The sequence below is a fragment of the Neopsephotus bourkii genome, unplaced genomic scaffold (assembly GCF_033783945.1).
Source record: "Neopsephotus bourkii isolate Nb327-2 ecotype Australia unplaced genomic scaffold, CSIRO-AGI_Nbou_v1 NB_1846, whole genome shotgun sequence".
In the NCBI taxonomy this organism is placed as follows: domain Eukaryota; kingdom Metazoa; phylum Chordata; class Aves; order Psittaciformes; family Psittacidae; genus Neopsephotus; species Neopsephotus bourkii.
The window spans coordinates 1,248,676-1,262,768 of NW_026902319.1; the positions used below are offsets into that span (position 1 = coordinate 1,248,676).

General features: G+C 49.4%; 1 protein-coding gene across 2 annotated transcripts in view; it reads right to left on the reverse strand.

Annotated features, from left to right (window-relative positions):
• Positions 1-14,093, reverse strand: part of LARP1 (La ribonucleoprotein 1, translational regulator) — a 39,830-nt gene that overhangs the window by 17,969 nt on the left and 7,768 nt on the right. Inside the window, exon 2 of one of the 2 annotated variants that reach the window (XM_061343995.1) lies at positions 6,012-6,038. In XM_061343995.1, coding sequence (XP_061199979.1) covers positions 6,012-6,038 — 27 coding nt within the window. Of the gene's footprint in view, positions 1-691; positions 942-6,011; positions 6,039-14,093 lie in introns of those variants that run through there. The other variant, XM_061343997.1, reaches the window with a different exon arrangement.

Sequence of the window (14,093 nt, forward strand, 5' to 3'; positions counted from 1 at the left end):
GAAGAGGGTTTCTAGGAAACTTTTGACACACGATCCATGCTCATTCCACCACACCAGTCCCAGAGACGCTGGGCTCATGTGGAATGAAGAGGCACAGGAATCACCGATCCCCAGTTTTCCACGGAAAGGAACCCATCATCCCACCAACCTGCATGAGAGGCTACACCAGCACCAGTGCCTGACTCAGCTTGTCCAGTGCAGACAAGTCTCCAGCCAGTAGAGCATTTAGCCAGCAATCCCTCTGCATTTACGGAAGGGAGAAAAGCCTTTTAGCCTCCTAAAAATGCTCCACTGGGTTAATGGCTCAGGGTTGGAAAAGGCAGCAGCATTCCTGGGCAAACACCAAGTCAGTCCATTATGGAGGCCTGAGGAAAGGCATGAGTTGATCCAGCTGCTGCTCAGGGTAACAAAGCAGAGCAAGGACACCTCGGCATTGGGAGAGGAAGGCACTGCAGGCAGGGCTGCAGGGGCTCAGGGCATGCCAAAGCATGGAGGAGCTGGAGGGTCAGGCTCTGCTCCAACCAAGGCAGCTCAGGGACCAGCTGGTAGTTCATGACCTACAAAACAGAAAAGCAGTGGTGGGGAAGAGGGAGGCAAGAGGAGCAGGAACTCCAGGACAGCAAGGACAGACACACAAGGCAGGGCAGGACTGAGACTCCTTAGAAAACACAGCAGAACCCAATCCACTCACCTCTGGGGACAGCTGCTTTGCAAATTAAAGGGGGGTGTCCACCCTCCAGGAGGGACCAGAGTTTCCCCTGTTCCTGCTCACCTCTGCTGCAGGGCTCTGCCAGGCTCTAATGAAAAGCTAGTTAACAGCTAATTACTACCCATTCAGACACACGATCCCCTACTCCGACCGACTGTGGGCCAGAGGGATAAGGCAGTCACGTGTTGCAGAAATCCCAGCCTTACGAAAGCACGGGCAACTATATTTAGTCGGAAAAACGATGACCTAGCAAGCTTGTCCCTCCCTTACCCCCCTACTTGGAGAAGCTGACCTGCCACCTACACAGATCCTACCTCCATAGCACCCAGGAAGTCCCTCATCCAGCCAAGACTGAGACTGGAACACCCAGCACAGTGGGAGTCCAGTGTGCATGCACACAGATGGGCTGCCCTAGGGGGGACAGGGTAGCATTCAGCCTGGGCCAGGGGGATCTTCCCTCCCATCCTTAGTGCTGCACAGCAGGTCACCTTGTCAGCAGCCAAAGCTGATAAGCACCAAGAGCAACAAACAGGGCCCAGCCCAAGGTCCTGGACCTTATCTTGAAAATGGGAGGCACACTGGGAACCTGACCAGTGTGACCAGCTGAGGGGCAGCATTCAGCAGTGATGCTTCAGCTGCTGGGCTCTGTGTGCTCATGGCTGTGGATGGGAGTTTGCCTTGCCTGGATCAGCTCACCCCTCTCTCCACAGCATGGCTGGGCAGATGAGACAGGCACAGCCATGCTGAGAATGGAGAGGGAGCAAAGGCAGCCACGCAGTGGTCACACACGTGCCTCTGCTGCAGAGAGATGGTCCTAGAAGCGAAAGTGTGCAGCAACAAAAGCCAAGAGCATCATCCACTCCCCCTCTCACTGCAGTGCAAGAGCTTCAAAGGAGAAGAAGAAAAAAAAGAGCCTGAGGACCAGACATCATTAATCTCTTGTCGTCAGCCAGAGGGGTGCTCTCCACCCGCATCCCACTGCGGCTGATGAGACAGCACAACTGGTGGTGCCCACAGCACCAGTGAGAAGAGGTCACCACATCGCAGCCGAAGCCAATGCTGTGATCCCTTTAATGACCGTCAGCCTCTTCTGCAGCTGCATCTGGGGACTTGGAAGCTGACAAAACCCTTCCTGGGAAGCATCTGGTTCGTCTCACTGTAAATACTTCACATTGAAGAGACACAGATCGAGAGCCAAGCGCCTGCCACGAGTCCCTCCCGCTGAGCATTCGCACTGTCTCGAAGTCTGTGCAACTCCTGCTGCCTGTGCCAGTGGAGGGGAAAGGGGTTGTACAAGGCAAAGGTGCAAATGTGCTTCCGGAAAACCTGGCACCTCAAAGACAACAGAGGCCAGGCTTCTAGAGATGTAATGTAATTTAAAGAACACCATTTCTAGTTCTTCCCAACGGGATTCCTGTTCCTGACTTGGGCTCCTTCTGCAGAGGGATCTCTGCAGGGCCAGTGTGTTCCCTGTGTGATGGCCGCTGGCAAAGTGACAGCTACACCTCACCCTTGAATCCTCCACCAGGTCAGCTGCAAACCTGCTTCCACGACTGTGTATAATGCAGAGACTGAGCAGCAGCAGGCAGAAACCCAGCTCCATCTCTTGGGACATGGGAAAGCAATAGAGATTTGCTGTTGCAAGCATTCTCAGGAATTTAGGGAGGCCAGACCCAGGTCACCCGCTAAGCAGGGTGTCTCAATACAGGAGCTGAAGAAAGGCTACAGTCCCAACTGGATTGAATAAACTTAAGTTTATACAGTCCCTGACTGGATTGAATAAACTTAAGCACAGGTATAGGGGCCTCCTCCTGCTGGTGAATCCAGTGACACCCACACAGGAACCAAATACCCTCCCAGTCTCTGAGAGCAGGCAGAAAGGCTCCTTTTCTGCTACCTAAGCATCACCGTACCTCAGCTGAGCCAATTTCAGGACATGCTCTCCAAGCACAAGATACAGCATCAGCACTTATGCTGCCCACCTTCAGGCAGACCCAGTGAAATTCAAGATTTTTCTAAATAACTTGGATACAACAAATGCTGCCAGCTTCCTTCCTGGGTGCACAATCACATGGATCCTACTGCATAAACCACTCTCTCCAACCCAGCTAATTCCTGTGCTGTAGGTGGCTGCCTCCCCTGCCTCAATACACAGCATGAAACTGTAAAAACACCCTAATCAGAGCAAGCCTTTCCAAAGGAGTCAGGAGTACCCAGCTACAGGAGTGAAACATGGCACTTTCTCTCCTAATTTAAAGATCTATCTCCCTTTTCTTTACAAAAAGGTTTAAAAACAGCTTCTTTGCAGTGGAAGCATCACCCACATCTCTGTATAGAAAACTTCACAGCGTTCCATTCAAAGTGGCATTTATAATTCAAGACCTTGGCCACTGCTGACAATTCTCCAAACAAAGAGCATCACTTGCTGCTCTATGGAATACCAGCACATCCACAGTGGCACCCTGCAGTTAGCTTTGGTCTCTGCATTTTAACAAGGGCACAGCAGTACTACAGACACACAGAGAAAAGCAATTAAACTACTCAGAGGCAGCCCCTTAAGAGGTGAGGCTAAAAAGGCTGAGATCTTCCACCACTGAGGAGGGCTGGCTGCAGAGCAGGATACCAGGAGGGCACAGCAGCGGCACTTGAGGCTAGCAGGAGATCCATTTAAAGCAAGCAAAGTATCTCCTTCAATTGCAGGCAGCAAACTTCAGCACACCATATGACAAGATGTCCTGGAAAGCAGAGAGCATCAGGAGAGCATGAGCAGCCTTGCAGAGGGGTTAACGTTCAGGTCCAACACGTGGGCAGAGGTCCAGGTGGAGATGCGCCCTCCTCTGTCAAACAGTCCATCCCTCTGCTCTGCCACCAATGCTGGATATGGGAGAGGACCAAGGAGCTGCTGCGCTAGACAGAAGGGAAGTCAAGATGCCTCTCTGAGAGCAGCTTTACTTCCAAACGCTGTTAGGTAATTGGGATGCAAACACTGGTGCTCTTCCACCTCCACAGCACTGGCTCGTGACACCAGGCTGAGGGCAGAACGCCTCCAGCATCCATACACTAAACAAGCAGGAACATGCTTTGGGGCACACTACAGCTACTGTGCCTACAAAATGGCTGAGTTTTGGCTCAGGCTCCCCACCTATGCATACAAGTCCCAACTCTGTCACCACAGCTCAGCATTCTCAGTCACTAAGCTAACCACTTCCTTGGGTGGAAGGACAATGGACTCCTCACTAAGAGGCAAAACCAGCCACACAGACCCACCTGGCTATACAAGATTAACCTTAAAAAGTAGGCACAGACATAGACATGGGAGTCCTGGGGATTTGCAGAAACAGACATGAGGGAACTAACTCATTAAACAACCTCAGCAATGAAAGGGAGGTGAGGGAGTCAAAGCCAACAGCCTCAGGAGCGCACAACTCTGATGCTCGGGGCAGGTATGCTTCAGGCAAGGCTGCTGCCTTCACACTTCACTGTGTTTTGAGATATGAGGCTTCCAGATAAGCTGGAAAGAAAAAGCATGGCACCAGCTTTTCTGGAGAAGGCATAAGAAAAGACTCGGCAGTGTCCTGTGAAGCGACCATTAAAGGAATCCTGTTTAAGCTTTCACTTATCTCCTTAAAAATACAGAATTGTCAGAAAACCTCCTCAAACCAGGCTCCATAAGTACTATTTTGTGCAACACTATTGACATGCAACATGCACTCGCTGAAATGCTACTATCTGCTGCAAACACACACTCATGCCCCACCCTGGAGGCAGTGAAGGTCCCTAACCAGCTGGAGAGCAGAGGATGGAGTTGTGCCAACCAAAGGACACCTCAAGAGTCTGAAGCACAGGCAGACAAAACCCAACACCCAATGAAGGCAGAGCTTCAACAGGGTGGAGAAAAGCCTGTTGTGAACTGGACTCATGGGAATGTACCTTTGCTTCTTCAAAACCAGTCTTAGTATTTCACTCACACACATGCTCTGAAAGCAAGAAAATCATGACTTATGAATGGGTTGGGTTACTACCGGGGTTACTCCTCTAACACAGGCATTTTCTGTTAACACTCCAGTGCACCCAGCTATACACCATGGCCTTGTTAGCTAGCTAGAGCTCTGGAAACACATACATACACACAGCTTTAAGCTCTCTGTTCAGTTCACCAAGCCAAATTACACTGTCTCAGATGTTACATCAGATTGTTCACAAACAGGGACTTATTCTTACTGAAATCAGCTTTAAGACAACAGAATCTATTTCCATACCTCCAAATCCCAGTCATGCAATACTCCACAATCAGCAGCGATTTATCCTCACACTATCGTGTGAGCTGGGGAAATATGGTTCCATGCAAAGCCACAGATGCAGGTAGGAGGTGGACACAGCCAAGTGTCCAAGCCAAGCACTGACCTCCACTCCCAGATCTTTTGCTCTGGGACATCCCCACCAGGCACTGCAGGTTTGAGACAACAGACTCTTACTGACTGATCTTGGCATCACTGGATAAAACAAACCTGTCCCTCAGTCTTGGCATGTCAACAACATCCACCTGAACGAAGAGCTTCCAGCAATTTGGGAAAGGCAAGGAACTGAGATCACCAATACATTGCTTTTAAAAACTATAACCCCTAATTTGGGACCTCCATCCAAAGTAGCCTCCTTGCCCTACCATTTGTGCAGGGTCCCTCCTAGGCAGGCTGCACACACTACTGGGCCCAGGAAGTTCTCATCCTGCACTGATGGCAACGCAGTGTGTATCTTAATTGTCATTAACAGCGATGCTCAGCATCAACACACAGACTGAACAAGCCAAAGGGGGAGTCTGCATCTTCTCAAAGTATTGCAAACTCGAACATGCATCTTCAGATTCATGGACACGTCAAGCCATACATAACAAACATACAAACAGCAGCAATTCTGAGTTCCATCTGCATCTTGACACATCAATGTTTTCAGTTGTGTGTGATGATCAAGACTGACAAGTTCTGAAGCTCTTTCACCCTGGACACCCAAACTTGCCACACTGCAATGCACGGAAGGACAGTAACCTTCCAGCAGTTGCAGTCAATCACTGTGGGAAGGCATAAACCACGTCACTGCCCACAAGAATGGCCAAATATATGGGGGACTTTCTTGGTTTGCTTTTTTTTTTTGAGGAAGGTTGGTTTCTTTGGGTTTGTTTTTTCCAGTTACTCTCTGTTGCATTTTCCTGTAGCAGTCTTCTAAATCTGGATAGTGCTGACTCTGCAGGAAGAGAAGTGCAGGGGAGAAGGAGGTTTGAAGAGCTCCATTTGCAATTAATACATACCAGACTGGCCGTCAGCTGGGAATATATCTGTAAAAGAGAAAAAAAAGAGAGAAAAAATCAGTCCTGGTTGCAGCTGGAGTGTGAATCATTTAAAAGGTCCCTCCTTCCTTGGTTTGTTTGCTTTAGCTAAACAGAGGAAGTATTTTCTTAGTATCCCAAGTTAACCAACAATCCAGCTTGGAACCCACCTCAATTCAACCACTTGTTGGGAGAAAGATTCTGAAGGAGGCTGTGTTTACCTGGATGTATTGCTCTTATAAATAACCTTCTATGTTGGCTTCTAACAGACAGTGGGCAATAAAAAGCTCATTGAGATGTACAAATATCCACACAATGAGCTACCTGGTGCCACCCCCATGCTCCCCTGGCCAGCATTATCAAATGGAAAGCTGCACAGAGAGTATCTACCATGGTGACGAGCCAGGGAGCAGAGGTGGCAGCCAAAGCAAAAGCAAAACAAAGCATTTTTCTGATGGTTCTTCGTTTTTGCAGCCACAAGGGACATCAATAGCTGTGCCCAGCTCCAGTGCAGCTCCTGTACCAGAGAATCACCCTAATGATGGCATATCACCCCAAGGAGCACCTTCCCCATCCCATCTCAGGCGGCTCTACCAGCAAGCACAGTCCACTGCTGGAGTCTAGAGGGGATCCTGGAACAGATTACTCAACCTTTCCACTCCCCCACGTTCTTTCCAGTTAGAGATGCGACTTCTTCTCCTGATGGGCCCCATTTATTGCTGAGAATACTTTTATGAAGTAGCTGGGAAGGATCAGATTCTTTTGAGAAAGGAAAAGATTCTTTCTTTTGAGGAGCACACAGGACATCATATGTGGAGGAATTGTTGGTAAAGGCTCCCCCAGAAGCTCTGAAAACAACACTTTTGGGAGAGCAATACACTATATTTTCCTCAAGAAACTTGGAAGAGGAGGGGAAGGGACGCTGCCAGCAAGGCAAGGTCCTCCTGGGACAGGGGCAGGCCCCTGGCTCAGGCTTATCAGCTGCCCAAAACACACATTCATCTGGAAAGTCACAAGAGTTGCAGCAAGGCCTACCCCTTGGACAGGGCAGTGCTCTCTGGCCTGGGCTCAGCCAATGCAGCAACAGCAGAAACACGCCTCTACCAAAATAACTTCAATTTCTCTATCTTTGGCAGCGCACCGTGTTCAAAACATCCTCAGGCAGGGATGCCTTCATCCCACCTATGAGCAGCAGAAGCAAAGGGACACACACAAAAGTAATCAAAACTCTTTTTGCCATTATTCACTGTGGCCATGCTGAAGGTGTGATCCCAGGGAAAATCCAACACATCCATAAAAGCATCCAAGCACCAGTCTGGATCCTTTGCAGACTGCATTTTCTACTGCAATCCTCCACCAGCACATCACCTGAGCGCATCTAAACACCTTGTATTCCTGTGATGGATGCTGAAGAGGTCAACCTTCTACAACAGTGAGTACAAACAGCCTGTACTCGATCTACCAGGTCCTAAACAATGGGGCAATTTCTGCATTTCCCTACTTGGGCAACTCCTGCACAGCTTCTCCACAGAGGAACAAGGTGGAAGCACTGACCTGTCTGGGTCAGTTACCTGAATCAGCTATTACCAAAAACCCCCCAAATCAAGGAAAAATAATACAGTGGCTGACAAAAGGAATTCCTTTGTGTCAGCCAAGAGCTATAGGTCTTGGCAGTCATACCCTTGCTATACCCCACCAGGAGCAGTTCTCAAGTTCACATCCCTGCTAGCTGCCCAACCAAACACACAGCAAGGTTCACCTGGCTTCTCTCGAGCTCAGCCACAATAAAATCATAGCACATTTGCCACCACATTCACTAGAAAAGCAGTGGAAACTCCTCAGTGGCTTAGACCAGTAGAACGCAAAGACCATGCGTGACAGCCAGGGGCAAATACTGCTCACATTCACCTCCAGGGTTTGCCAGTGCAGCTCTTGTCAAGGAAGGACACTTGCCTCCAGTCCTCAGCCCTCCTGTTTGGAAGATATTCAGCTTGTCCAACTCGTCACACCTATGATTAATGCAGCTTCGACTCCAAGCTCTCCAGAGCAGAGAATCAGAGTGCTGGGCTTGCAGGCAGCTTTCCCCACTGCTAACAACAAGCACAAAGCAATGTCTGCAGGACTTGCTCTTCTCAAAAACAGGGCTGCTGAGAGGACACATATGAGGCAGGGCTGGTTAGGGACTGCCAGGCACAACAACCCTCTGAGACACCTCCTTCCCTTGCTAGCACAAGAGACTAGAAATTAGCCTGCCAATTGAGAGCAGCACCTGAGGTGCCCAAGGGGAGCCTAAATCAGACAGAGCTTTCCTTTCCCAAGAAAACCATGGTAAGGATTGAGGCAGAAACGCATGTGGCCCACAGGGCAAAGGGCTGCTCTCCGAGGAGCCTGTCTAGCACGCTGCAGGCCTGAGGTTAAAAATCAAACATGAAGGACCCAGGCACAGAGACCAGGCTGGGGTTTGCTCAAGTAAAGTCCCAATGTGGAAAGCAGAAGCCTCATCAGTCCCACAGATTCCTACCACCACACACACCGCTTTCCCCCCCAAGGGCACCCAGATGTCAGGTATCCTGAGACAGGCCAGATGCTGCTGAGGATGATGACGATACAGCTGAATCCAGCCTGTGCCACTGGGCCAATACAAGCTAGCCCCAGACAGCCAAATGGGAAAGAGCAAGGAGTAACAACATGGCGATGTAGACAAGGAAGACCCATGAAACTTGGACCCTATAGTCTTACATTGCCTTTCTCTTCCTGCATGCACACACTCTGCTTCTCAGTATAGGCTCAAACCCCCAGAAGATGGTGTCTGAACAGAGGTATTAGAATCATCACAGGAAACAGTGAGCTCTTCATTTTAACACCAGTCTCTGCCAAGCCAAGCATTTCCCAAGCCCTGTACCACCCTCCTCAGCTCTGTGCATTATCCATACAGCCTACAACATCCCAGCGGAAAACACGTCTCACAAATCTCCCTGTTATCAGCAAATGGGGGTGGAGGAAGGAATGAGCAGGAGGAGGTCAAGGCTGTGTGCTGCAGCTGGCAGGATGTTGGGATGGGGGCAGAGCATCCCCTTCAGGACAGTCACATGAGGGTGCAGATGTGGCACAGCAATACCCGGAGTTGCTGCACAAGAAGCCCAGGAGACATAACTAAATCGAGGGCACACGTCCTTATTGTAGGTGATGGATACAGAATCCCAATTTTTGCCTCGTGGTATTTTTATACACAGGAGGAGCCATATGCTAAAATGGGGCATTTAAAGAGAAGCCGATGCATCCACACACATACCCCCTTCCCCAGGGGCTATCTGGCCACCACTGCTATTCAGGTATCTGGGACAGGTCCAGAAAGGCCACCCCATTTATGAGCCTACACCTCCCTTCCACTGCAGAAGCACACTGCCAGCCCAGCTCCTCCACCAGCCACGCTTCAGTGCCAAACACCAACATCCTCACAGGAAGCCTGCCATCTCCCTGCTGAGAAGGGACCTCCACCACCAGCCCCCCTGCCAGCAGCACCCCTTTTCCACCACAGACACTGCTTCTTCCTCTCTGGGCCTGAGAGGCAGCGGCTGAAGAGCAGCTCATGAGCCCTGACGCAAGAGAAGTGCTGACTCGTTATTACAGCAACCCGCAGGCATAACTGCCGAGCATGGCCAGGCCAGAGGAACCAGCTCCTTGAGCCCCACTGCTCCCCCCTACCTGCAATTACCCTTCTGCTCTCCAAACTGGGGGGGGAGGAAACAACCTCAGTGTGCTTTATGTCACCTACCAGCCACCAAAGCACACTGACTGGTACACCGCACTGGTGTGCTGAGCAAGGGCTGCCCCTCTGCATGCACTGGCACACATGCCAGCAGGCTCCTCAGCTGCTGGGGGAGGATGCCAGCCGATTCGTCCTGAAGTTGTAACTGAATCATCCTTCACGTTCTGCAGACAAAAGGCTCGGACGTCAGCACAAAAATGACCTCTCCAAGGTCACGCGGGGACTCAGTGGCAGGGACACGACCAGAGCCTGGCTGCAGCGGCTCAAAGGCTGTGCTGGCTGCCCAGGAGAGGGACAGGGAAGGGAAGCACTGGTGGATGCAGGATCGATGGGGATCTCTCCTCTAACCCGTCCTGCTGCCCAGAAGGGACGATTCAGATCTGCTCCTCTGGCTATGGTGGCAATCCTCCCAGTGCAAACAGCACAGGCGGGGGAAAAGGTCCAAATTACAGAGTCCAGCGTCTGCTGCAAAGATACCAGTGCTGCTTGAATCTCTTCTCTGCCCCAGGGAAACATTTCAGCTCAAATACCCATTCCCTGGCTCCCCCTCTGAGGCCAAGGCAGTGCCCACACAGGTTCCTGAGACAGTTACCTTTGTCTCTCTGTCTCTTTACCTCTCTTTGACAAGCCTCTTCAAAGCAATGCTCAGCAGAGAAGGGGGCAAGGTCTGCTAGGAAAAAGCAGCAAAGCAAGAAACCCCAAACCCCAAGGATTAGCATGGGCAATTAAATACCTCATGAGATCTTGCTTGCTTCCTGCTCCCCTCCTTCATTACCTGCAGAGCAGGCTCAGGGAGGGTCCAGCTCTGAGCCACCCAGATCTTCCCCAACTCCCCCTAAGCTGCCAGGTCCCAGCAAAAACCTCTCTTAACAACTACTGTAATAAGAAGTATTTTTACTCCCTCAAAGAGAAGCTGAAGCTTGAAACTGACGTATCAACCCTAACCTGGTATGGTCAGGTGCTAAGACACCAATAAGGTCAGTGAAAAAAAGGTAAAAAGCCACAGCAGCATTATCAGCTCTCAAATCAGTTTCTTTGCATAGGGTATCCAGACCACTGGACCCCGGGGTGATTTTCTGCTCTCCACCTAGAGAAGAGGCTTGGCTCCTCCTCAGGCACCCTCATCGTGTATACTGGCTGAAGAGCTGCAGCCAGGGTGAGCTCCAACATCAATTTCCCACAAACCACGTGGAAACAAATGCCTGAAATAGGTTTTCAGTGTATGAACTGTGGTTTTGGTGAAGTTCAGCTGGGGTGACCCTGCTAACTTCATGTACTCAAAAAGGGATGAAGACTTCCAGCATCACCAAGTCGCAAGAGGAACACCCCTAGAAAACAAATCACCTACTCCAAAATCAAAGCATTATCTGTGCGAGATAGCTCCTAGGGTTAGCTTCACACCACACACTGAACTACTGTAGTACCTTAATGCTGATGCTTGCTCTCTTCCGGACAGAAGGGGAGCAAAGCTGACCAAACAGGGCTGTGACTCAGGCTTGAATACACACTCACCAGCGGGACCAGCGCTGCACCCAGCAAAAGCACCTTTCTGAGATCCACTTGCAAGAAGTCCCAGGTCTCTTGTCCAAGCACCAGAGGTGCTGATAGGGTTCTGGGGAATGCATCTGGTCAGCCTGACCAGAAAACACGAGTGCTCTCCAAACAGACAGTCCTGTGAATCCAACACTCGTGTATGCGCAGGCACACAAGGAATAACTGTAAGGTCACTGCTGTTTTTTCTCCCATCCACTTATCAGTGCTTGCACTGGAGAGAACAAACACTGGTTGTTCCCTCCTGTTAACCCCTTCTCCCCCCATCTCCGAAACAGAGGCAGCAAAGCGCTGCCGCTCCAAGCGTGAGTCCTGACACTCCTATTCACACACCCAACAGAAAGCTGCAGAGGAAATACAAGGCACCTTAAAAGAGCTTGACTGCTGTTCCCCTGAAGCCTCTCTGCCTCTCACATCCTTTAATCAGCAGTAACTCTGAAGTGACACTGCTGCAAGTCTCCAGCCTTCCAGAAGGCAAATCCTTACAGGAGTCTGGGCCCAATGATCACATTCCCCCTCCTTTAAGCTACTGGATACTGAACGAGCAAGAAAATTTCAGGCATGATCCAGAAAAATTAACATGTTTTGGAGATTCTTGTTGAAATCCAGGAACCATTTTGGTGTGGCTCAGAAGCCAACTGGATCCCACGCTAATGGAAACCAATACAAGATGGCATTTCCTTCTTACAGGGCTATCACACACCGTGATGCAACACATGCACATCAAGGGCAGGCAGGCTCAGACAGCACAGCGAAGCTTTGCTTGAGGACAGCTCAATAAGCAATAGGCAGGATACATCCTTCTCCATTGCTGTAGCCAGAAATCCAGCCTCTCCATGAAAGAGGATCTCCCCCACCTCCTCAAAAGCATCAGTATCAAGGGTTTGCCCTGTAATGTCAGGCAGGGATGCCATAAATCCCTGTGAAAAACCCCAGGAACTAAAAACTGCAAAGTGTTCTTCACCTCAGGGCTGCAGGCAGCAGGCCAAGCAGGGGATCTGTAGGATACAAAAAGCAGCACAGTGAAGACAACATAATTAAATCCTTTAACTGAATTAGAAATCATCAGACTCACAGTCTGAGATGTTCCTTTGCTCTGGTCCAGGTTATCTGGTTGGTTTCAGCACACAGCTTTTCCAGTCATTCTCCAAACTCCATCCTTGCTTGGTTCCACTTCTCTGCTGATAACTACACCAACTCAGATTTCAGCTCCAGCTCACGTTAGGAGGTTTGTCTGTCTGTCATCTGCCACGTCTCTGCCAAATCATCCTCAGTTGTACTTACTAACTTCTCATTTTAAAAACATGGGTCACCTACTGCAAATTCCCTGCACAGCATGCAAGTGTCCCATCTGTTGTTCTCCAATGAAAAACAGGGGCACTACAAGAGTTCCTGGGATTGGGAAGCCAAAACAAATCAGTCCCCCTTTTGCTAAGCTCAGTGCAAGACCCTCTGCAATGGCACAGGATTTCTGAGCACTCAGAAGATGTGTTAGATTATATCAGGTATTCCCCCCAGCTCTCAAGGTTTAGCTGGGAGATGGGAAGTGAAACTTAATACGATTACAGCCAGCAAAGCCTCATGCTTTGTCATCTGAGCACATGGTGGAGTCACCTCCATGATTCGCTTTTCTGTCTTGCTGGGTGGGATCTCATGCACAAATACCCTCCCAGTTCTCTTTCACTCAGCTCACTTCCAAGAACAATTTGGGGATGCATTTCTCCACATTTCAGTATCTGCTGCTACAGTCAGCATCACACATACTGGTGTCACTCTACACTTAATTCTTCACTCCGCTTTTACCTTTACTTGCCTCCTTGCAGAGCCTTGTATCTGACTTGTCAACACGAGCCCGGCTGGAGGTACACAGGTAGTGAAGTGCTTCAGTCACTCCTTTACACTTCTCTTTGCGTGCTACATGAAGCCAAGAGCGTTGCTATTTATTACGGTCAAGCATATTATTTTCAGCAGGCTCGTGTTGTGAGGTTGGGATAGTTGACACAGACATCGCTCCGGAGCTATGTGGACTTTGTGATGATTTGGAAGGGCTACAGTAAAGATATAAAATTACTGTAGTGAGAATCCTAAGTGCCCTGCAGGAATAAACTCTGCTTCTCTTCCAACATTTAATACAAAAAATGGAAGCTATGACCTTGGAGTATCTGAAGAAATTAATTTCCTGTATGAAGTGAAATGAATGTTGGCTTATCACACTGAGTGTTGCTTATTCTCGTTATTTCATTCCATCACTAGCTTCATCACCTGTAAGCGCACAAAGCAGATACACTGGTAACTAACATCTGGTAAATTGAGAATCACTCATCTACATCACTGACCAGAAGCTTTCAAAAGCAGAGTTATAAAAAAAGGAAGAATAGCAGAATGATTTAGTGTGAAAGCTGAAAATACACTACAAATAATCTGCTTAGAGACTAAGTAGTGATGTACCCACTTTCTGGCAGCACCTGGAGTTACCAGGCAGGTAAAACATCAATCTCCCCACACACCTTTTCTCTTACTTTCCCATCAGCAAAACTCTACCCTTTCCTCATTTTTGTGGCTTTTCCAATTTCATACTTGTTTTCCCACATATTTAGTCAGGAAGAAACCTCACCTCTTTCTCTCTCTGTTTCAGACTTACTTGCAACCTAACTTACCCAGCCCTGAAACCCCTCTGTTCCTTCCACATGTGCATCCGGGCAGGCAAGTCAAGAAACTCAAGTGAGTGCCAGGAAAGCAGAAGA